Source organism: Talpa occidentalis, unplaced genomic scaffold (genome assembly GCF_014898055.3).
Source record: "Talpa occidentalis isolate TD23 unplaced genomic scaffold, MPIMG_talOcc4v2.1 talOcc4.12, whole genome shotgun sequence".
Classification (NCBI taxonomy): Eukaryota; Metazoa; Chordata; class Mammalia; order Eulipotyphla; family Talpidae; genus Talpa; species Talpa occidentalis.
The window spans coordinates 70928553-70951627 of record NW_023601212.1 but is presented as its reverse complement, the minus strand read 5'-3'; the positions used below and the strand labels follow the sequence as shown (position 1 = coordinate 70951627).

Here is a 23075-nt window from a genome sequence, read left to right as displayed (position 1 = left end):
CTTAAGAAAACACAGAGACCCTTTGTGGGACATGAATAGTATGACTCAGTAGGAAACAGAGCCACTAAAAGAAAAAGAAGACCCTCCGACTGAAACAATAGCCCAAAAAGCAAACACATTTCTAAATAATATCTTGGTTTGGTTAATGTTTACCATTTATAACTTTGCCTTCTGCCGCTGGATCAGAGGCCATGCCCCCAAAACACAATATAAGCAGCCAACAGGGCACATCCCTCCATTGCTCCAGCTACCCTCTCACTGTTCCTGAAACCAAGAAGGACACAATGAAGACGCTTCTTCTGGGCACCCTGCTCCTGGCCTTTCTCTCAGAGGTGGCATCACTTCCAGGAGGTTGGTACTGAACTTCACTGGGAAAACCTTCCCTCCAAGTCCCCAGAGACATGGGGGACAGCACCCTCTATTGTTTTCTCTGATGCTGTTTAGAGGAAGATGTGGATGAGGAGCTAAGTAACTTATGGCTGCCCCAAAATTTAATACCCAAAACACTTGTTATCTCACACAGCTGTGATCAGGAGACAGAGAGACCCTCATACTTCCTGTGGTCGGGAACCACATGGCATCTCACAGTCCCTGGGAGAACTCAATTCCTGTGGGTCAGAACCAGGCAGTGTCTGAACTGGCTGATTCTGACTCAAGGTGTCTCACTGAATCAAGGCGGCCATTTCATGTGAAGGTTTGCCTGAGCAGGATCTGCCTCCATGCTCACTTGCCTGATGATTACCAGAACTCAGTTCTCATAGGTTGTTGGGGTGAGACCCTCCATTCCTCGCTGGCCTTTGGTCAGAAGCTTTTCTTGGTTCCTATTGCAAAGGAGCTGGCTTCTCCAAGAGAGAAGTGACCCATGTAGAGGGAAAGTGCCCTATACATAAGTAAGTCTCCCACATCTAATCTGAGGAGTCACAGTTCTGCAGTCATCTATTTGTTAGCAGCAAGTCAGCCTGCAATCAAGGAGAGAAGCATTATTTTCAGATATTTTTGAAATCAGCACAGATGCTGATGAGTAAGGCTGTGCCTGGCATAAGGAAGCCCCAGGGCTGGAGGAGGGAATCTGGCTTTGCTGATGACATGGAAACACCTCTCACCCAAGAGACTAAGAAGAATGTGAAGCATATATTAGAAAAATGGAAGCTATTACAGGGGCTGGTAGTTCATGTTCTGATCCTCCTCCATCCTTAGGCTGCACACGAGAGGAAATCATAGAAGGATCTTAGACTCTAAATGAGAGAACCAGTTTCTCCCAAACTTTGTGAAGTTGCTGAGCACTGATGCCCAGTTTCTTCATCTATGAAATGGGGATAGGAATAACTTCAATCTTACTAAGAGTTGTTATGGCCAGGTAAAGGTAAAGTGTACTTTATGAATGAGGCCAGGTAAATGTAAAGTGTACTTTATGATGTGTTAATGTTATGAAAAGTTAATTTTGATTGACAGCAAAAAGACTTTAATATTCTGGCAGCTCTTGCTTTTTCCTTTCTATTAATTCCATAAGGAAATATGGAATTTTCATCTTCTCAAGTTCAAGAAAATGCTTCCCTACCTTATCACTATCAGCAATAAGTTATTCAAAACACCATTCTGGCTAACCATGCTATTTCGTTCCAGGTTCATATACTGGCAAGATCACAAATCACACAGGAGAAGTCAATCACAGAATATAATTTACTTTCCCATCCTCCAAATTCTTGTTGGAGTGACTAAAACACTCTCTCTCTCTCTCTCTCTCTCTCTCTCTCTCTCTCTCTCTCTCTCTCTCTCTCTCTCTCTCTCTCTCTTTCTCTCTCTCTCCCTCCCTCCCTCTCTCCCTGTTGATATGCGTAATCTCTTCCTCTTGCCCTCTCCCATAAATGCTCTGTTCCAATTCTTTGTTCAGGGTGAGCATTTCTTAAGAAACCCTTGTATTTAAGAAAATAGGAATCCATGCTGTTTTTCCATTTCCTAGTATAAAGCAAAACTAACTCAATACAGGACTTCATACTGCTTGTAGGCTATGCCTCCCTTGATTCAGTTAGTCATTATGTTCTAATTTATTTCCAGACCATAATATTTGTTAGATTTGCTTTCCTGAGCAAGAAAAAACAGTTGATTTTCTAATGATCGAGGCGTCTTCTCTCAAGGGTCTTAACAGGAAGTAAATCAATGATAAGTAATTCCTTAATCCTTATGTTGCAGCCATGGGGAAGCAAGCCATGGAATCCGGGCCCTGAGCTGGCACTGAGCTCCAGAGGTGGAGCAGGGGCTGAGGGTGCTGGGAAGGGCCGTGGGGTTGGCACTCAGAGCTGCTGGACAGGAGTGGGAGCTGGGAGCTGAGGGTACGGGAAGGGCACGCTGTTCTTTCTACTCTGACTTTGCACTTTGACTGGGGCCCAGCATGGTTCCAGAAGAGCCATGGCAAGCATCTCTAACCTTAGCTCCTGGTTAGTCCTGGGGTCATCTGAGGACTGATCCTTGGTGGGAGCCTGTAGAGAGCCTCGCATGTTACCATTGATGAGTTCCAGTGTGTTTCATTTTCTGTGGCTGGGTTTGCTGTCCCGGCCAGATGAAATCTCTGGAGAAGACAGGACTGGGGGTTGAGACTGGGCATCTTTGCTCCCCTTTTCTAACAGGACAGCAGTAGTCAAACTTGCCTTTTAACACTAACCTTTGCTCCTCCAGTGCTGAGACACTGCGGGCACTCTGTGAACTTGAGACACACCCCGCAAGAACTGACAGAGTGTTTGTCATTGTCCCCACTCCACAGACTTGAGAGGGAAATCACTTATTTTCCCTCAAGAATCAACCACGGCCTACGTGTCCCTGATCCCCAAGGTAAAGAAGTCACTGAGTAACTTCACGCTGTGCATGAAAGCCTTCACAGACCTCAAGCGCACTTACAGCCTCTTCTCCTACAGCACCAGGTCTCGGGACAACGAGATTCTCCTCTTTGTTAACGCACCCGGAGTGTACATGCTGTACATTGCGAACTCTGCAGTCACGTTCAACGGCCCCCCGGTTGCGTATGCCCCAATTCATGTGTGTGTCAGCTGGGAATCAGCTTCTGGGATCGCTGAGCTGTGGGTGAACGGGAAACCCCTGGGGAGGAAGGGTGTGAGAAAGGGGTACATTTTGGGTGCTGAGGCCAAGATCTTCCTGGGGCAGGAGCAGGATTCCTTTGGGGGAGGGTTTGACGCCAAACAATCCTTTGTTGGGGAGATATGGGAGGTGTCCTTGTGGGACAAGATTTTTTACCTGAAGAACATGTGTGCCTACTGCCCCAGTGGCAACTTGCTGACCTGGCACAACCTGATTCATAGAGATTATGGCTACGTGGTGACCAAGCCCAGGGTGTGGGCTTAGGACGCCCTCTCCTGAGACATGATTTGTGTTTTCTGATAATCATTCCCACCTTCTCTTTGAAATTAAATGCAATGGCTCATTTTTTGTTTCCTGGCTCTGTTAAGATCACGTAAATGACATTTCAGAAGGACAAGGGCCGGCCAAGCCATAGTCTACATTATTCCTTGTTGCAAACATTACTTTGGGTGAATTGCTCCGTCATTTTCTGCAGTATCAGACCGTAGGAACACACTGTTTTCAGCATGAATGCCACGTCATATAGTGCTGTGCAGCAGTGGGGAGCTCGGGTGCGACAGTCTTTTCAGGAATGGGGTGCTGTCATCAACTGGATCCCCAAAGAGAATCTTAAAAGGATTTTTTTCAGAGCAGGGAGGTAGGAGTGCATCCCTTGCACCTAGCCCAGACAAGATTTGGAGGCATTCAGGGAACCCAGATAAACAAGGCATTCACCCAGGGCGGGGAGGGAGGGGACCCTCTCCACACTCACTCTTGGGTTGTTCTCCTGGAGCAGCTGCTCTGAGGAGGCACCACCTTCATTCTCCTGGTGCTCCATAATGAGACGATTTCCTACTTGGCCCTTCTGCCATTAGGGTTTTCCAGGTACTTTGTTTGACAAACACTTTCAAGGCATTTCAACAGGCACATTTGGACAGGAGTGGGGGGTGGGTGGGAGATGTGGATTACATGCTATTGTTTTTTACGTGAACCCTTTATAAACTGGAAGATATTTAGCCAGCTCTGCCTTTTTTTTTTTTTCCCTCCTGACCAAATAATCCTAAAATCTTAAACCTTTCTCATAAATCATTAAAATTGTCCCCTCTAGAAGGTAATAACAATATGAATTGGGAGCCTCCCAGGCTCTTATTTAGACAAGTGTTTAGACTTAGAGTTTCAATCAGGCACCTAACTGTTCACGGAAGACGAGTCCATCAATGTGGATGAAGAGGGCAAAGGCCCAGGAGCAGCGCAGGCCCCACAGAGGTGTAATGGAAACCAGCAGCAGCTCACGTCCAGCTTTCAGACAGCAAGCATTAGTTGGAAAGGAGTGAGGATGCCAGTAAACAAATTTAATTTCAAAATTGATCTATCCTTTCACATGTGTACACAGTGCACCCTATTCATTACCCAGGAAAAGCACAGACACCTGCCCAGAATTGGGCAGCTGGATGGGACAAGTCACTTGCCAGCCTTGCGTGGAGGAGACCTGTGGGAGATGCAGGCCTAAGGTGAGCTGCAACAAAATTGGAAAATAATGTCATGGGTCTCCAAGGCAGGTGACAGTGTTTGAAGCGGCTAGAATTTCCGTGGGGTGTTTCTCCCGGTTTGCTACTCTTCCTGCTGCTCAAAGGAGAAAGTGGTGATCAGGCAAAGGTGGTTTTGACTGTGTTCCTAGCCTATCCTGGACACCACCCATGCTCTGTTTGAAGTTTTAGAGCTCCATTTGCACCTGACATTTAGGTTGATCTTTCAACACATTACTTTCACTTCTCTGCCATCAAAAGCTGATGATAATCAGCCACCCTCCTACTTACTTCCCTCCCTAGCCTTCCACCATGTGAGCAGTGTCTGCCCATTCCCCAGGTGGTAACCTATGAGACAGATGGAAGGTTATAGTAGAATGATGGTAAAAACAAATTTAAGTTAAGGAAACTCTTAAGTTTTTAGTGCTACCTTGCCACCAAATCCTGCGGCTTTCTCTAGGTAGATGATGAAATATTTTGAGATTACAAAATACCCAGAGAATAATGGGATATATATAGGTCAAACTGTCCAAAATCCTAGACGAGAGATTTCTTGCCAATAGCACGATAGAGGGCATCCTTGACCTCCTTGTTCCTTAGGGTGTACACCACCGGATTTAGCAGGGGTGTGATGACCGTATAGGTCACTGAGATGAGCTGGTCCTGATCCCTGGCGTTCTCTGACTTGGGCTTGAGGTAGGCGATGGAGGCACAGCCGTAGTGGATGATGACTACAGTGAGGTGGGAGGCGCAGGTGGCAAAGGCCTTCTTCCGGCCCTCAGCCGAGGCGATCTTGAGGATGGTGCAGATGATGAGGACATAGGAGATGAAAACCAGGCCCATGGGCACCACAATAACCAGTGAGCTGATGATAAAACTAATTATGTCATGCACAGTGGTATCAGCACAGGACAGTTTCATCACAGGTCGGAGGTCACAAAAATAATGAGCCACCTCTCTGTCACAGAAGGGCAGTCTGAATATACTGGAAATCTGAATTACGGCCACCAGCAGCCCAATGCTGCAGGCAGCCCCCACCAGCTGGGTGCACATGCTCTTGTTCATGATGAGCGTGTACCTCAGGGGGTTGCAGATGGCCATGTAGCGGTCATACCCCATCACTGTGAGCAGGAAGCAGTTGTTGATGGCCAGCATAATGAAGAAGAACATCTGGGTGGCACAGCCAGCCAAGGAGATGGGCTGATCCATGCCGGCAAGGCTGGAGAGCATGCGTGGTATGATGACGAGTGTATACAAGGTCTCTGAAGCAGACAGCATGCTGAGGAAAAAGTACATGGGGGTGTGGAGGTGATGGTCAATGCTGATGATAGTCACTATGATGATGTTGCCAGCCAGGGTTAAAATGTACAGTGTAAGGAACATGACAAAGAGGGTGAGCTGGTGCTCACGGAAGCTTGAGAAACCCTGGAAAACAAACTCACTCACCACGGTGACATTCTCTCTCCTCATTGGAAAATCTCAGAGCCCTCAGGCATCAGACAGAATGTGTCAGTCCTGGGTGCTTTGCTCAGGAGGTCTCTGGAGGAATACCTGCCCCGTATTGTCTCAGGTTGATGGGACTGCTCTTCCCCTGTGGGTAAAAGACAGAAAGACACACTAAAGAAACAACTTCAGTAGAGATTTATTTATAAAGGGAGAATAAATGGGGATAAGATCAGGTAGAAGGTAAGACCCCTGGGCAAGCTAAGAGGCTTCCTGGTGAGTCAAGACACAGGTATTGGGTCTCCCTGGTGGTGCAAGGGGTTAAGACACAGCATTATGAAGCTATCTGTAGCCACTGCAGCACGAGTTTGATCCCTGGTCAGGGAGCTAATCACATGGCATAGTAGACCTCTCCTGTCTCGCCCACTGCTCCCCTCAGCAGTGTAATTCAGTCAATCTGCCTGTTCTGTTCCCCACTCTGTCTCTGGTGAATCCTCTCCCTCCCCCACCCCCCACACCTCTGGCCTGTACCCCAGTTCTTGTATGCATAAATAAATAAATCTTAAAAAAAAAAAAGACACAGGTACTAGGGGAACATGGAGGCCAAAGACCAGGAGATGCCTAGTTATATTTGAAAAGAATTTCCTCATAGTTTGCAGTTTGAGATTTTTGTTTACCTAAACCAAATTTGCCAACTTCTTCCACTTCATTTAAGTCACACAATTTTGAGCATTTCCTTAAAGATCTTTCCTTCTCAGTTGCCAAGAAAGATCTGGTGTTTGCTTTCTCCTGTTCCACTTGTCTGCATGAAACCTTTTCACAAACCATTTGTAGCTTTGACCTGACTGTCCCTCTCCCTACATTGTTTTTGTTTTTTATTTTTTTTTTTTGTATTTTTGAAAAATTGTGCTCCTCTCTGTCTTCAATACTGAAGTTTCTCTTAAAGTCTCCTCTTGCTCAAAGTCTTCTCAAGAGAAATTGGGTAGCTAGCTGGGTGGGACAAGTTACTTGCCAACCTGTGTGTAGAGGAGACCTGTGGGGGAGGCAGGCTTAAGGTGAGCTGCCAACAAAATTGGAAAATAATGTCATGGGTCTCCAAGGCAGGTGACAGTGTTTGGAGCTGCTAAGATTTCTCTGGGGTGTTTCTCCTGGTTTGTTACTCTTCCTGCTGCTCAAAGGAGAAAGTGGTGATGGGGCAAAGGTGGCTGTGACTGTGTTTCCAGCTCATCTGGGACAACACCCATACACTCTTTGGAGTTGTAGAGCTCCATTCACACCTGACAGTTAGGCTGATCTTTCGACCCATCACTTCCCACTTCTCTGCCCTCAACAAGCTGGTGACTACCACATACCCTCCTGCTTGTTATTCCTCCGAAGTGTTCAGTTGCTAAGTGTGTTTCTGTGATTAGTTCTCATGACCTGTGTGCATGTGTGAGTTTTCTAGCATGTGCTTAGATGTAAATTTTCACAGTAGTTGGACTCACTGCTGACTCTGAACTTTGGATATCTCCAAGGAGAGCAGTTTGTGAGGTTCTCCTCTACTTCCTATCTCAACGGTTATTGGGGGTCAGAAAGCTCTCATCTCCAGGAAATTTAGCCATAATAATTATTCTTTGTGGCACTTTTTCATTTACGAAGAGTTTTCACATATATTATTCAATAGTATAAAACCCCATATATTAGTTAATTATCATCCACTTGAAGGTGAGGACACTAAGGTTTTGAACATTTCCTTAAAGATCTTTCCTTCTTGGGCCTCCCCTGGTGATGCAGGCGGTTGAGCGCAGTGCTGTGAAGCTGTCCACAGCCTCTGCAGCACCGATTCGATTCCGGCCAGGCAGCAAGGGTCCCACATGGTGCGGACAGTCCTCTTCTATTGTGCCCACTGCTCCCCTCAGCAGTGTATTTCGTCATTCTGCCTGTTCTGCTCCCCGCTCTGTCTCTGGTGAATCCTCTCACCCTCCTGCGAATCTGGCCTGGACCCCAGATCTTGTATAAATAAATAAATAAATCTTTAAAATAAATAAATAGATCTTTCCTTCTGAGTTGCCAAGAAAGATCTAGTGTTTGCTTTCTCCTGTTCCACTTTGTCCAAAATTAATGTCCTAGCTCTAACCTTTGAATTTGAAGCCAGTGTGGTTTATCCTGTACCACAACTGCCTGAGAAGCAATGTGAGCACAAAACAGATGAGAAAGATGACACCTTTTTAGGTTAACATTAATTTGTTCATGTATTTGTCTTGTAATTATGTCATTAATTAATTGATGCATTTTCTTCACTGTGGGGATGAGATTACAATGAAAAAACTGGAAAATATTGGGAAAATTGGATATATTTTTGATGTGCATATCAAGAGAAGTAGATGGAATATTAGCATACTAGTGACAATACACATCCATTCTCCTTGATTTAATATTCCAACTTCCAATTATTTATTTAAGGAACTAATCAGAGGTATGTATCAGATATATGTGTAAAAGGATTTTATGATATTGTTTATAATAGTGAAGATCAAAAATGAATAAGGGGATGATTGAATAAATTATAACATTTATCTAATGGGACCTATGATAGGTAGATAGATGAGAACCATAAATTTGTAAAAAGCAAAGAAAAGAAAAATGTGGAATAAGCAAAGTAAAGGAACATGTTCATAGCATACCATTTAAAAGGCTGGCAGTAAATAAATGTTAAATAGATTTTTTTTCTGGGTGGTGAGTGAAGACTCTTCAATTATTGATCTCTTTATATTGCTGGACAACCAGATTTTCTTCTCACTTACAAACACAAAAGCAAAATTTCCAAGTTTTCTCCCAAATGGAACTGTATAATAAGTCTGCAGGATTGATTGAGAGGAAATGGTGAACACAGTAGGTTATTTCCCATGGAGAAAGGAAAGTTGACTGCGTGATTTAAGATCTCCTTACAGTATGAACAAGCACTTTCAGAAACTTGAGCACCCACAGGCCAGATCCTTGGAGAACTAACCACAGTGTTTAAAGAAAGGTTGCAGTTGATGAAAAGAAGACCTTTCTGAATGGTGCTGGAGGTAGAGTGTGGCAAGTGAGGTCTCATCTTGATGCCAAATTTAAGGAAACACCAAAAGAGTTCCATAGTCAAGACAAATAGAATTTAAGACAATATTTTTTCTAAAAAAGTAATCCAAAAATCCAGAAAGAACAATATATTAAAATTTTAAATAAAGATAGTATCAATTCTGACCATTCTTACAGTGAGTTACATATTCTTGAATGGGGGCAGATTTTAGAATTTATTTGCTATAGATTTTGAAGAACAGAAAAATATAAAATGTTTTCATAATACAGAAAAAAATCTAGAGCAAAATAGGTGTTCATTTTCCTTGGAGTTGTATTGATAGGTCAATCCTTAACCTTCCTGTTTCACTTAGATTCAAGATATACTACTGAGCAAGATAAAACTCCAATCTTTTGCAACTGGAAAATCAGTCCTACCTACACTAAAAGAATTGAAAAAAAATGAATAAGCAAGGTTAGCTATAGAAGAGAGAAAGTTGGATTGAGCTCAAGCTCAATTCCTATAGTTCCATCTTCTCTCTTCTCATACCTCAGAATCTATCTGAAGAGTGACCCCACTGGGACCAGAAGGTTATTTAGGGCAGAGACAATATAGCAGTCTCCTTCTGTGGAACCACATCACCATGGAGAGCAACACTACCCCAATTTTGGTCCCTTAGATTCTGGAATTTTTAGCTAAAAATCTCCCACCCTAAAAAAAAAGTGAAAAAAAAAATCCTTCAAGAGAAATCATTTCCTTGCCAATCTGAGACAAGGGGTGAATTTTATCCACTTTACTGCTCAATTTTCCCAGATGGAAACACGCTGGGAAGTCTCATGGACTCTGTAGGTAGCTTTAAGTCCTTCAAATAAAACTGATTCACAAGACCTTACAGTGAGGAGGTAATTTTAAAAGACAGCATTCCTCACAAATCATCCCCAAAATTCTGCTCCACTGCTTCCAATGATTGGAAATTCATTATCTTTCAAGTCAGCATCCCCTGCCCTTTTTTTAAAGATGCTGTTCACTTTTAAAAAAATAAAATTAGACTTTTCAGATTATAAAATGCTTAAAGGAAAAAAAATCTGTACAGAAGGGTATAAATAAAAAAGTTAGCCTTTCCCTCTTCCCTTTCTCTGGTCCAGAGGTAATCATGATTTATGGGGTTTTTTTAAATTTATTTCCATCTAGGATATATTTGTGTACAACTTAGCACATTTACATATAATTTTAATTCTATGTAGTTAATTTTAATTCTATGTAGTATTTACATATAATTTTAATTCTGTGTAGTTTAATTCAAGTGGAATTAAACTGCATATACCAATTCACAACTGTTTTTTTAGTTTCATTTAATATTATATCTTGAATATTTTTTGTCACAGTACTTAATATTTTCTTATAAATGCAAAAACAAAAATTCTAAGTCTTCTCCAAAATAGAACTGTACAGTAAGTCAGTCTGGGAACTATTAAGTACTGTAGCTCTATCTCACGCTTCAGTCCCATACACGCCAACCCATTATATAGATCCATATAGATATACTATCACCAATTCCATTGCCGAATGATCTTAAGAAAAACCATTATTCTTTATTGTCTCTGTATCTGTCTCTCTGCAACTTACCACCTCCCCACATTATCTAAACACTTATTCCCTTTCAACCAAAATATTTGAGCACCTTGATCATGGTTATGATAAATTTTATGTTCTGGAGTCCATTAGCACAGCCAGATGAGCATGAAGAAATATAATTGTCAATGGACATTTGAATCAATACAACCAGAGAGGGAAAATAGTAAGATTTTGGAAAACACACAAGTGAATACAAGATTTCTCACTTGTATTCACTTGTATTCACTTGTGCCCACAGCCACTCACCACTTCTGACCTTGGCAACCAGAAAGAGTGCAGGCACTTCCCAGGCAGTGATTTTCACATGGGATTGAAGAGACTGATGTAGGGGAAGGATGGAAGTAAAGTACCCTGTGTTCATGGGGCATGTACTGAATCCCATAGGGCAAAGAGGTCTCAGCTGTCTAATATCAGAGATAAGTTCAAATTATTGCTGTGCTTCCTGAGGCTGGCTGGGGGCCCTGCTTCCATAGTCTTGAGAGGTGGCCCAGGAGAAAAAAAATGCAGCATCTTAAGCTTCAGGTTTCAGGAGTTTGGGATATTTATTTTCCCCAAGAGGAGCACATCCCTCTGCCCCAAGTCTCCTGGGGTCATGCCTTGCAAAGCTCCTCCAGGGTACAAAGGTGGGGAAGATGACACCCAGAGTGGGTCTCGAGGGCTTCATTAGGAACTGGAGAAGCAGATGAGGAACTCTCTTTTCTTTATTCACTGACTGTCTCAGACTGTTGGTGTTTCAGAAGCTAACACTGCTTTGAGTTTCAGTCAAGTAAATCATATGCATGCTGGATATACCTAGGAAGGAAAGACTACATCTTAGTTTCTTGGGATTAGAGATGCAGCCAACTTCCTGAAACTTACTCAAAAAATAATATCAGAACTAGCAAGAGGTTAGAGGGGCCAGGATTGCTCTTTTCCAGCTTCAGTCTTTAGTCACCTTCATCGTCTCACTGGACACACATCTCAGCTTCTCTCCCATTTAGGGAGATCCCTCTCCCAAGCTTGGAAAGGGAAGAAGACACCTTCAGACCCATCCCTCATGTCCCATTGGTTCCTTCTCATCCTTATGGAGAGTCAAAAAGTCACACATACATCTTTACTCCAGAACATCTAATATCTGGCTCAGCACTGCCCTCCCCATCAAGGTGGTCTCTGTGTCCATGAAAGATGCTTGAAGAGCTCTTTAAATCTATCCCATAACCGGGATTGTCATAAAGATCTTCAACCCAGACTAGGAATTTTCTTTCCAAAATAATCCTATAAACACTAAAACATCTTGGTAACGAGGTTTCCAATATCTTTTCAACTCATATGCAAGAGTTTACATACATTTCCACCTATGTTTATGGCAAAAATGGGATGATTATTATTTTTGTAGCCTTCATCGTTTTTAATAATATGAAATCTTGCTATATGAACACTTTAATATTCAGTTTGTTTTTTTCCTCTTAACAGCGCATTGTGAATCTTTCCCATATTTGTAAACTTTTTCCTACATTGTCACTTTTAGAGCAATGCCTGCCTTCTCTCGTGGCTATTCTCTATGCTATATTGCAGCATGGCTTGTCTGAATCAAAGTTCAAATGAACACCACACATTGTATTTAGTGGTTAAATTTTCAAATTATTTTTTAGTCTTGACCAGGGTTTCTCAACAGTGGCAGCCCTGACTGCACTTTGCTGTGTGTGGGGGAATGAGGGTGAGCCTTAGGTTACAAGATGTTTTGCAGTGCCTCTGGTCCCTAACAACTAGCGACTGGTAGCATCTCCCCTCCCCCACTTTACTGGAGACAATCAAAAATGTCTCTAATATTGCCAAATATTTCCAGGGGTGACTGGGGGTGGTATGGGTTGGGGGGATGGCAGAATTTATTCTCTGAGCAATATTGGTCTAAAGCATTCTGTTATCCCTCACCCTACTGTCACTGCATTGACTTGTTTAAAACCCAAGTCAATTTCTTAGTTTCTGGATATCTATTTACTCATTGTATCATTTCATTTGTTCTTCTATATCCTGCATTTCCTATATACTGGAAGTTAGTTCTAAAGGTTTAATTAGATTCAAGTTCAGCTTATTAAATTAGTCATGTGTTGCTTAAGGACATTCCTGTCAATGATGGAACTCATATTTAATTATGGTCTAGGTGTGCAGTAGGCTGTAGCACCTAGGGCTGTATACTTACACTCTTTGACATTCACTCAATGACAAAATTTCCTAAGATATTTCTCATAATGCACATATCCTTGTTGTCAAGTGACTGTATGTTACTGTATAACTGCTTATTAACTATATAGACTATAAATCATATTATGCTGGGCTAATTTTGATAATTTTGCATTGAATCAAATAGAGCTGTTAAATAAAAATAGAAGATACTCAGTTAAATCTGAATGTTAGAAAAATAACAGTTTCAGGATAAGTATATCTCAAATATTGCATGGGACACAGTTATACTAAAAAATGATTTATTGATTATCTAAAATTAAAATCAACTAGATTTCCTGTATCTTACCAGGCAACTCCAACTAAGAAGCATGCAGCAACTGGTTACCCCACTATAAGCAATGCTAATTGATCAGTGTTGCAAGTGGTCATGGCTTGATGCTCTATTCCAATTGGTACTATCAACCTTTTATCCTTTTTATCATTTCATCTCTTGGTATATTTTGTGTAAGTCCGTTTTTATTAGGAATTGCAAAAAACTGTTTTTCTAATCATGTCATCGCTACTTTTATTTGACTGAGTTTTGCACAGCAGTTTCTTACATCAATTAAGATGAGGAGGCAACTTAGAAATGGGTAGAGTCAGAATTTAAACGTGGGTCCTCTAATTCTGAGTCTAGCATGCATTCTGTTACGTCGAGGGAAAAACACTGCTCGCTTTTGCCTTGTTGATGAACCATGACTACAAATAGTGATAACCCAGCAAGTCTATGCCAGTCATTAGAGTGACACAAGATGGCAGAAATATAGCACAAGGTGGTAATGGAGCATGGAAAATGAAACAAACTGATTCTCCAGTCTGAAAAAGATAAAAGCTCTAGAATAAGGGTTAAAAGAAAAAAGTATACATAATTAAAGAATCTGTGTCTTTATTCCAATTGCCTTTCATTCTGGCCACAAATTCTCAGTAACACATTTCAGAATAACCCACACAGTCACATTTGTAGCCATGGACGTGTGTTCGAGAACAAATGGCTGTATTTTCTGAAAGGACTAGTGTTTTCATTCACCAAGTGACTGTGAAAGGTCAAAGGAGATGCCCTCTTTTTCAGACATGTAGTCGGGAGGAGGGGTATCTGCAGATTAGAAGCACTAGGCAGCCGGAGGAATTTTCACCTTCCTTTTCATTTATTGACTTTGTTATACTGTATTTCCAGTTAATTAAATTGATAGTTAAATACCCTGTGATTAGAATAGTAGGAAGAGGATTAGAAGGCCATATCATTCCTGTATTTTGCATTACTCAATAGGATTGCCAGGCCATCAGTCATAGTAGAAATATTCTTTGATATATTATAGATAATATTCTAATTACCAGAGGAATTAATTGAAGAGTATGTCTTCAGGTGCTAGTTTTTTCTATGAAAAGGCAAGATTGATGGTTCTCATGGAAGACAAACAATTGGAGATAAGGCTTTGTCAGGCAGGCCTCCAGAGTCCTTCAAGAGATTTTTTTTAGAAAATTGCCTTGAAGGAAGAGAAGCATGATTTATTATGTCACAGCATCATGATAGAAATAATCAATGAGTTAATTGCTCATTTATAACTCTAATAAATATTTATCTAAACATTCCCTGTACTGCTAGGCACCAGGTAAAGAGCAATGAATCAAGCACATATTGTATGTGTTAAGGAGCGAGACAAGAAAAGATGCAATTTTCATATATTGTAATGCATACTTTGATAGGATAAGAATGGAGTAATGGAGGAACAATAGGTAACCTTCTGGCATGCATATTAATATATTAAATCACTTATATTCACTAGGAAGCAAAAATCACATGGAGATGACTGATCTGGAATACTTAACATTAAAAATGAATGAATTAGCCTTTTGCATTATCCTGTGAATTTGAGTAATGTTCTGGAGACTGGTCACCTTTGTGAGCTCACCATTGAGATCTGGGCTTGCATGACTGAAATACACACCCGGGACAAGGAAGGCTACACCAAGGTTTTCCTAATTACTAGAGCCACTGGATTTCATTAGGTTCTTCTACTTGGAAACTCTGCTGCATTCCACACTGTTAATCACTCTTTGCCATGAAACTGTCTTCTTGATTATGTGACCCCACTATCTCTGGGTGTTTCTACTAAAGCTTGCTGGGGGGGGTCATTTAGCATCTGGCGTGCATCTGTCATTCTGCTCTGCAGAGGGCATGTGAGAGTCACTTAATTTGGTGAATCAGTGAACCTGAGGTTTTTAAGAGAGGTTCTACTACGCTGTTATCACTTCAGTGTGTGATTAACCTAAATATCTAAATTAACCACCCACTCAGCCTTTATCACATTGCTGATTTAATTCTCTGTCTTGTTACTACCTGGTATGTTTCTGCTCATTTATTTGTTCATATCGTTATTGTATTTTCCCCCACATTGGATTATTTAGTCCTTAAGAGCACTTGGTCTTTCATCCTTTCCTCAATTCTAAATCTTCAGCCAAAACAAACAAACAACAGGAAGCTCATAATTTAGTTCTGTATCTACCAAGGATTAATTGCTTGGTTATAAAATTTGCATAAACCATGCTCCGCGGTTCAGACTTCTCAATCCCTAAAATGAAAGTGTTTAAAATGATTACCTGTAAGGTCCTTTCCTATTTTAAAATTGCATATTTTTCTCTACTCTGAAACAGAATAAAAACTGATCAGGAAACTGAAAATACCATCTCTTCTCCAAGTCACTTCTAACAAATGCCCCATAGTCTTCTTCAACCCTACCATCCTTCCAATACTCAGCTTTCAACTCCTTTCTTCCTTTGACTCCTACTTTCAAATCTATTACACCTCCTGTCATCTTTTTTTTTTTTTTTTACTTCTGCCAGCTCAGAGATGGGCCCATAGAAGACGACATTGCTCTATGTCCTGAACTATCAATGTGCAGGACAGACAGGAGCAGGAACACTCATCAGGCAGGCAGCGGGAGCCTCTGCTCTTTGGGGACCACCACAGGGCCAGCTTGTTGCAGGAACTTGTCTTCTTGAGACCCCACAGTCTTAGTTGCCAAAAAATGCTTGGACGTTGGAACTGCAGAGGGCTTTTGAGCTCAAGTCTTCCAACCTTTCCATTTCATAGACACAATGTCATCAAAGGAATGTTATCTCGTGAGACTATTTGAAGTTGCTCCTTTTTTTCAATAACTACAACTCTGACCCCCTGCCTGTTGGGCAGCCTACTTCCTTAATGACATCTTAGACAATTTCATTATCTTTTAATCACTTTGTGTTATTAAAACAATCCCACTGGAGTTATTAAACACAATCCCGTTTTTTTCAAAATCTAATTCTATGTTCTATTTGAGATGTTCTTCCTCTCCATCAACCCTCCCCTCCCCCACTTTGGCTTATGACTCCAACGACTTGATAGCTGTTGGGAAGTGAAAGGTGGCTGCCACACCACCCAACCCCCCTTCTCTTCCCAACACCAGCCCCTTCTTTATTGGGAGGAAACAGAATGGAGAATTGAAAGCAACTGTCCACAGTGTATTGTCTGCCTTGTTTTGTTGTAACTGTGCTTCTTGTACGTGACAGTGCCTCCTCCGGGGAGGGATGGTGGTGATGTCTCCTTTTTGTTAGTTGTTGCCATTTCCTTAGCAGCACGGATTGTTCCTCCTTGGTTTTCAGTTTCCCACAGTAGCTCTGTCACAGGAGCATGTCTGCAGCACGCTTACCTCTCATGGCCGGTCTGTCTACCTTGCCTTTCCTCAGCTCCCATGGTGGGCAGCCCACTCTTCAACATTTGGTTATTGGAGTTCCCATTGCCCAAAGAATGGCTCTTGGAGGGGGGAGGCAGAGGGCTAGACAAGGTGGTTTAGCCCCCTACCCATTGCCTTATGTTTTGCCCAATTAAAACAGGAGTGGCACTTTCTTAGTCTTTTGCCACACAAGATGGTGGCACTATTGGCTAACTTGTTGCACAAACTTTCAGGTCTGGTCTTTCTTTCCTGACTTTTCCTACAAATTTAACAGCAATAGGTGTTCTTTAAGAATAATGTTTCATAAACCTTCAGGGAAAAGGTAGCCGGGAGTTCGCAACTTGGAAGTGGAGGTAATGGCTCAGTGATTAGGTTGTGGGAAAATATGTTGGATGCCTGTCTTCCCCTTATTTAAGGGTCTGGTTATTCAATCCTCTATCCTTCAAGTCCTGGCCCTACATTCACTCTGTTGTATCTGCCATCTCATGAGAAGCAAAAATGGAACAGCAACTACTTCATAAGATTCTTGAGAGTAGTAATGGAGCTAAGGTTTCTGCTACAAAGTGCTCAGTAAGTGTTACAGTTGCTGTTGCTATTCTTACATTTTATCATTTTAGTTGGAATACAAAGTAGTGTCTCCATTTTTATTTCTGCCTGTGGAAATCAGGTTTTTGACAACTGAGAGGTGGGTAGCAGGAGCTCCCTTTTTATTTTTGCATCTTTGTATCTTACATGGTTCTCAGTGCATTGAGAGGCATACGGCAGGTGCTTCACAAGTTAAAGGTTACAAGGCGTGTAACCTTCTCTGATACAAGTCATGTTTCTGAAATGCAAATATTTCATCTCCTGTGGGTCAACCAAGGAATAATGTCAATATAATATTGATCTTAGTTCATACAAATTTTTCCTAGCATGTTTATATATATATATATATATATATATATATATATATATATATATATATATATATATATATATATTTTACTACCAATGTATAGCAATTGAACACACACCTAACCAGCACAGTGGAGCACAGAAGGAAGAGAGAACCCCTACAATGGCCCTCCACATCAAAAGTTTCTTCTTGGGTTGGTTTTACCAACATTTGTCTGGGGAGTGTTTATTGCTTGGTTTTCTCTGACCATGTGAATTTTCTACTTTTACCTCCTTCCATTGAACTACTTTACCTTTAAAGAAGATCAAGTCCTATGTCTCCTGCTGTTTTTTCATTTATTACCTATTTAACATCTTCTAAATGGCTTCATTTATTTAATAGAAATGCTAATATTTATGCTAGAGCTTTGGTTCTAAGTTTTGCATATTTTGCCACAATATTTTTTCCCAAGAAATGGCTATTTTAGTGTGTGCTTTTGCATAAGGCAAGAACTTTTAAAAATAAATGCATATGATGTTATAACAGAAACACCTGTGTTAAGTTCAAGAAAATGTTTGTGAAATGAGAGAAAACCATTTCTCTCTTTTGCCTATTCAACAATTAATCTTCAACTATTTAGTTTATCATCCCTCATGCTTTGTCTCTGCCTACTGAATCATTTCTACCAGCTGACAGGTGTTCTAGCATCTCCTATAAAGTGCAAACCCTCTCTTGACCCCACATCTTCTTCCATCACCGTCACATAGCAGAACTCAGAAAGTTGTCTACACTTCCTCACTTGTTGTCTCTACTTCCTCCCTTCCTATTCACAGTTTAGCCCACTTCAACCTGGCGACAACATAGCAATCCACTGAAAGTGCCATTAGGAAGTTCCCCCAAACTTGCTTATTACTAGATCCAGACAGTAAATTTATTCTCTTCACCTCTCAGCTGGATTCTATATAATCAACCATTTCATCTAGAGTTGCCCACTCTTCTCAGTTTTAAACATATGACAATGGTTCTCAAATTCATATCTCTAGCTCAGACATGTCTTCTGAACTCCCAATTCCTATAGCTGCCTATTTCTTATAAATACTTAGCTAGCACAAATACACTTCAAATGAAAGCCAACTAGAACACTTAACTTCATCCCTAAATCTTATACTTCCTCTGTGCTCACCATCTACCCAGTGAGCAAAGACAGAAACTTAGGAACCACATTTTATGATATACTCACCTTCTAGTTTGTCAGCAAGTTCTGTTAATCTATCTCCAAAATATATCTCAAACACATAAACTTTGCTTTACTTCCACTGCTACCTCTCTAGGCCAACCTATTATCATATTTTATTGTCTTCTAATCAAGGTTGAAATATCCGGAGTCAGAAGTTAATCTTGTCAACAACTTTTCTCCAGCATCAGATGTGTGTAGAATTGTAAGGAGAGAACTTAGCTCATTTCTATATCAAGTGACAATGGGAGTTCTCTCCTATAAGGAATAATGCAATAATGTAGAATACAAAATTATAAACAGGCCATGATGTTTTGGTCTTTTTGATGGAAATAAAGCAATTTAGAATTTATTGGAATTCCGGTGGTTGCAAGGCATACCTGTGGCAAAACTACAGACAATGAGAACATCTGGCTGGCCTTGCATCATCTAGGTACTCAGCTATCAACAAGAAAAAATAAATGCTGGTCAATGATGTTATAATAGATGTATAATGAGTTCTATTTCCAGTTTCTTTACAAAATGATATTACACCATCTGATGGAGAGAAGATCAAAGAGTATGAAACAGAGAATTAGAGTTGGGTATCTGCAGTCTATTCAATGCTATTTTTTCTAGATTTTATCATGGTTGTGCCACTTTTCAACTTTTATATTTTATAATGTATCACCATTTATTTTCTTATTCTAAAGAGTCATCCCATTACCTAATATTGCATAGTCATCAATTCAGTTTTTTAAGGAAGGTTCCCATATTGTGGAAGTTTCAGCACCTGACACTTGATCCATCTCTCCTATCTATACACACATGTTAGTCAAATCAATATAATTCCCAGTCTTAATATAAAGAAGAAATAAAATGCAATTTCTTTATAATAAATAATCCTCTATACCCAGGATGAATGTGACAGCTATAAATGCAACCTGATATGAGGCAGTGGAATTGGTGACACAAATTTCAGGAACTTTATGGAGAGCTATTGGAACTACTGGAGAGCTGATTTTGTGAAACAGTGAACAATTCAAGGACACTGTTCCAGGAAAAGCAAACAATGCAGTACTTTGTTTCCTGTAAAATCCAGTATATATGAAAAAGTACAAAATAAACTTTACATTTACTTGTCAGTCTGGTTCAAGGCTCAAATATTTATGAAGTGTCTGGCTGGACCTTCAAAAGTTGTACAGAAGTGGGACAATTTTCATTATGCAAAGCTGTCCTGGTTATCACAGGACATTTGGCTGCCAGCTAAATGTTAAAAATGTAAGCTGCACACCTGTCTCTGAAATAGGCAACAAGCAACAGCTCCTCACAGTCCAGTTAAAAACACATACAGACATACACACATACAGGGGCACACATACACACATACATACATGTGAGCACCCACACACTCAGCGAGTATGATCTAAGAGGTTTGGGTATCTCCCTGACTGTCCTCATTCTCAACCCCTGAAATACCCTGGTCACAGGACTGTTTGGGCAGGTCCTGAAGGATTAGGGCTTCAAAAGTTACCTATTAAAATGCAAATGTCCTTGGTCTGGCTGAGACCTCTTGTCCTTATCTGCTAACAGGCTAAAGGGATCCCTTTAGGAGAAGGCTTTTTCCATTTTTTAACTGTGTAATTCTGGAAGGAAGCATAAAATAGACCTGGCCTCCCACTGCATTTGGCTAGAGGGCTGACACTGTAAGAAGAGTTTTCTCTGTCTAGTACAGCTCCTTAAAAATGATCTCAGGACTCCCCAGAGCAGCCTCCACCCCTGCAGACCTGTGAGTGTAAAGGGGCTTCTGCTCCTTGCAGCACAGAAACTTAAAGGTTCCAAGCTGCAGCCTCAGGGCACCATTTTGCTTCTGGATTCCCAACACTGTGTCCTCAGGATGGCCCAGAGGATAGGAATGGAGTTGTTTCTCTTCTGCTCTCAAGTCTAAAGGCTCTTTACAAGTAATGATACTAACAGTAATAGTAATAGCATGCTTATCTGCTGACTCCATTCTAAGCCTTTGACTATATTAAATCACTTAATTCAACCACAGATACCTTGCCACCTCTGTTTTACCAGTGAGAACAAGGCACAGAGAGGTCCAGTGATTTGCCAAGAGCCACACAACCTATCAAGCCCTGGGCTGAGAATCAAACTCCTGTTCTTAACCCATCTTAGAATATCATAGTTAATAATTTATTTTAATTCTTTTCATTTTTATAATTTTATGTGATGACCTGGCATTAAAACAATTTTTTATACCATCGTAGCCCTGAGAATTATCCCCAGCAGACGTATCATTCTGTTGTCCTCATTTTGAAGGCAAGATTAGCCCCTATAACTACTGCATCTGCCAGAGGAGATGAAAGCAAGTCCAAGACTTTCTTGGTCTCTGGACTAGAACATTGTGCTTACAAGGTCAAGGTCATGATCAATTTGCCTGAGCCACCTTGGGTGCAGCTTATTCCCTACAAGAAGAGGGAAGAGGCCTGACTACAAGAAGAGGCCTCATCTGGAAAATGAGTGGCTGGTTGCATATCCCAAGACAGGCAGGTGATGTCTGATGCCCACGAGTCACATCATAAACAGGGTAAGTCATGCTTGGTCCGTGGCTCAGCCCTGAGGAATTTTAGGAGCCCTATCCAAGGATTTATTTGGGATTTTGTAGTTTTAGGGAATTCCCAAGAATTGTAATACGAATTAAGAAATCTTTTATCAGTCTATTGCATCCTTATCTATACCCAGAATATGGCCTTGACATAGACCCCTAAAACTTTTGACATGGCCTTGACCTAGACCCCTAAAACTTTTGAGCTTCCACTACTTTTTAAATTGACTATCTGATAGGACTTGACTATAAACAGTCTGTAGGAAATCAATCCTAAAGAATAGTATGGTTCCTTTTAATTTAAGTGATAGCATATTTTATTAAAATCAGTTGCTTGAAATGTATTTTGTAGCTAGTCTTCATTCATATCTTTCTCTGAAAAACTCCACTATTTCCCTTCCAAGTTAGAAAGAAGTTAGTTTCTTAAAAATGGCAAAGGATCATCTTTGGAATTATTTCCGGGAGTCTCTCTTGGGAGAAGAACCTCTGTCCACATCAAGGCTGAAGCTTGCATAGCCAGTCTCTGTCTCTCTCTGAGTGTCATTTACTTGGGGAGTACTGAGCATTTCCATTTATTTCTTTTGGATCCATCCAAAGCACGGAACCATTCATAAATTAAAAAATTTTAAAAATTTAAGAAATTTAAAATTTAAAAAGAAATTTAAAAAATGTATTAAACCACTGACTTTATTATGAAAATCCATGAGACCCCCATTTGGAGTTCTCTTTCCTAAGTGACTACCACTCAGGCAGCAGAAGGGAGGCCAGGTTCACTAGCCCTATGAATCTAAAGGAAAAAGACAATCATCTCTTGATAGCTCTCCTTTTAGGCATAGTTATGAAACATACTAATTTGCTAACAGCTCTACATGGCTGTGGATTGCAAAATCATCCCCTGCAATCAAGAAAAAGAAGTGTAAAAAAGGAAATTGCACTAGATCAATGATTTCTATTTGTGGATTATGGATCCCTAGAAAGCCAAGGAACTTTTGTGTGGAGACTTTGAATGCATGGACAGTCAAGTACAGTGTAGACTGAATGAACAGGAATACATTTTGCATTAAGAGGGTAGATCTTCAGCCATCTTTCCTGGGTTCAAACCCTAACTCTATAACTTAGTAGCTGTGTGTCCTTAGACTTGTCAGTTAACCCCTTTGTGCTTGGCTCCCTCACTCTATAACCACATTCAATTAGTGGGAGGAAGTGAGAAGACAGGATATTCTATATACTTAGCCTGGTCCCTAGACTTCATGCCAAGCAGCCTTGTCCCTGGTCCTTGAAGATCAGTAGGCACCTACATGCAAACAGACAGTTGCTTTTCTCTTTTATCATTTCACATCCAATTTTATCTGGCCACAGCCTGGTGGGGGAGAATCTAGAGAGGAAGAAGCAATAGATTGTCACTTCTGTCTGCTTCCCAGTTTTGGAGAACAAAAAGTAACAGACACCCTGTGGGTGATCCCTGTTCTGGCGGCATGACTCAAATCACAAAAGCTCTTCTACTTGGGCTCTAGCTGCAGGGACACCTTGCCATTCACAGACCCCGTGGTTCAAATGTGATCACATGAGCTTCTTTCTCCAGTGCCACAAAGTAAAATATAGGTTAAGGTTTCCAGGGACCAACAAAAGGTGAAAATTGGAAGATAGAATTGCTGTTGATGAGTGTTGAAGATGGAGACACAGATCAAAAGCTTGTGGTAAGAAGTGAGATTTAACATACTCTGTTGACCTTGGTGAGCTCAGGCCCTGCTATTGTGG

The 23075-nt window shown here is 41.0% G+C and overlaps 2 protein-coding genes across 2 annotated transcripts in view; one reads left to right on the top strand and one right to left on the bottom strand.

Annotated features, from left to right (window-relative positions):
- The first annotated feature begins 284 nt into the window (after positions 1 to 284).
- On the top strand, positions 285 to 3354 carry LOC119242306 (mucosal pentraxin-like). The gene is made up of 2 exons (XM_037508034.1): positions 285 to 351; positions 2759 to 3354. The coding sequence occupies exons 1-2, from the start codon at positions 285 to 287 to the stop codon at positions 3352 to 3354; spliced, it is 663 nt and encodes a 220-aa protein (XP_037363931.1).
- A 1778-nt stretch (positions 3355 to 5132) lies between these two features.
- LOC119242304 (olfactory receptor 10J1-like) overlaps positions 5133 to 23075 on the bottom strand; it is a 36948-nt gene continuing 19005 nt past the window's right edge. The window contains exon 3 of the mRNA XM_037508033.1: positions 5133 to 6073. Coding sequence (XP_037363930.1) covers positions 5133 to 6073 — 941 coding nt within the window. The remainder of the gene's footprint in view (positions 6074 to 23075) is intronic.

What these genes read in the sequence shown, in the direction of transcription:
- LOC119242306 (XM_037508034.1), top strand. Translation starts at nt 285, where the DNA reads ATGAAGACGCTTCTTCTGGGCACCCTGCTCCTGGCCTTTCTCTCAGAG. An exon ending in GGTGGCATCACTTCCAGGAG is followed by an intron (nt 352 to 2,758) that starts GTTGGTACTGAA and finishes CCCACTCCACAG; the next exon opens with ACTTGAGAGGGAAATCACTT.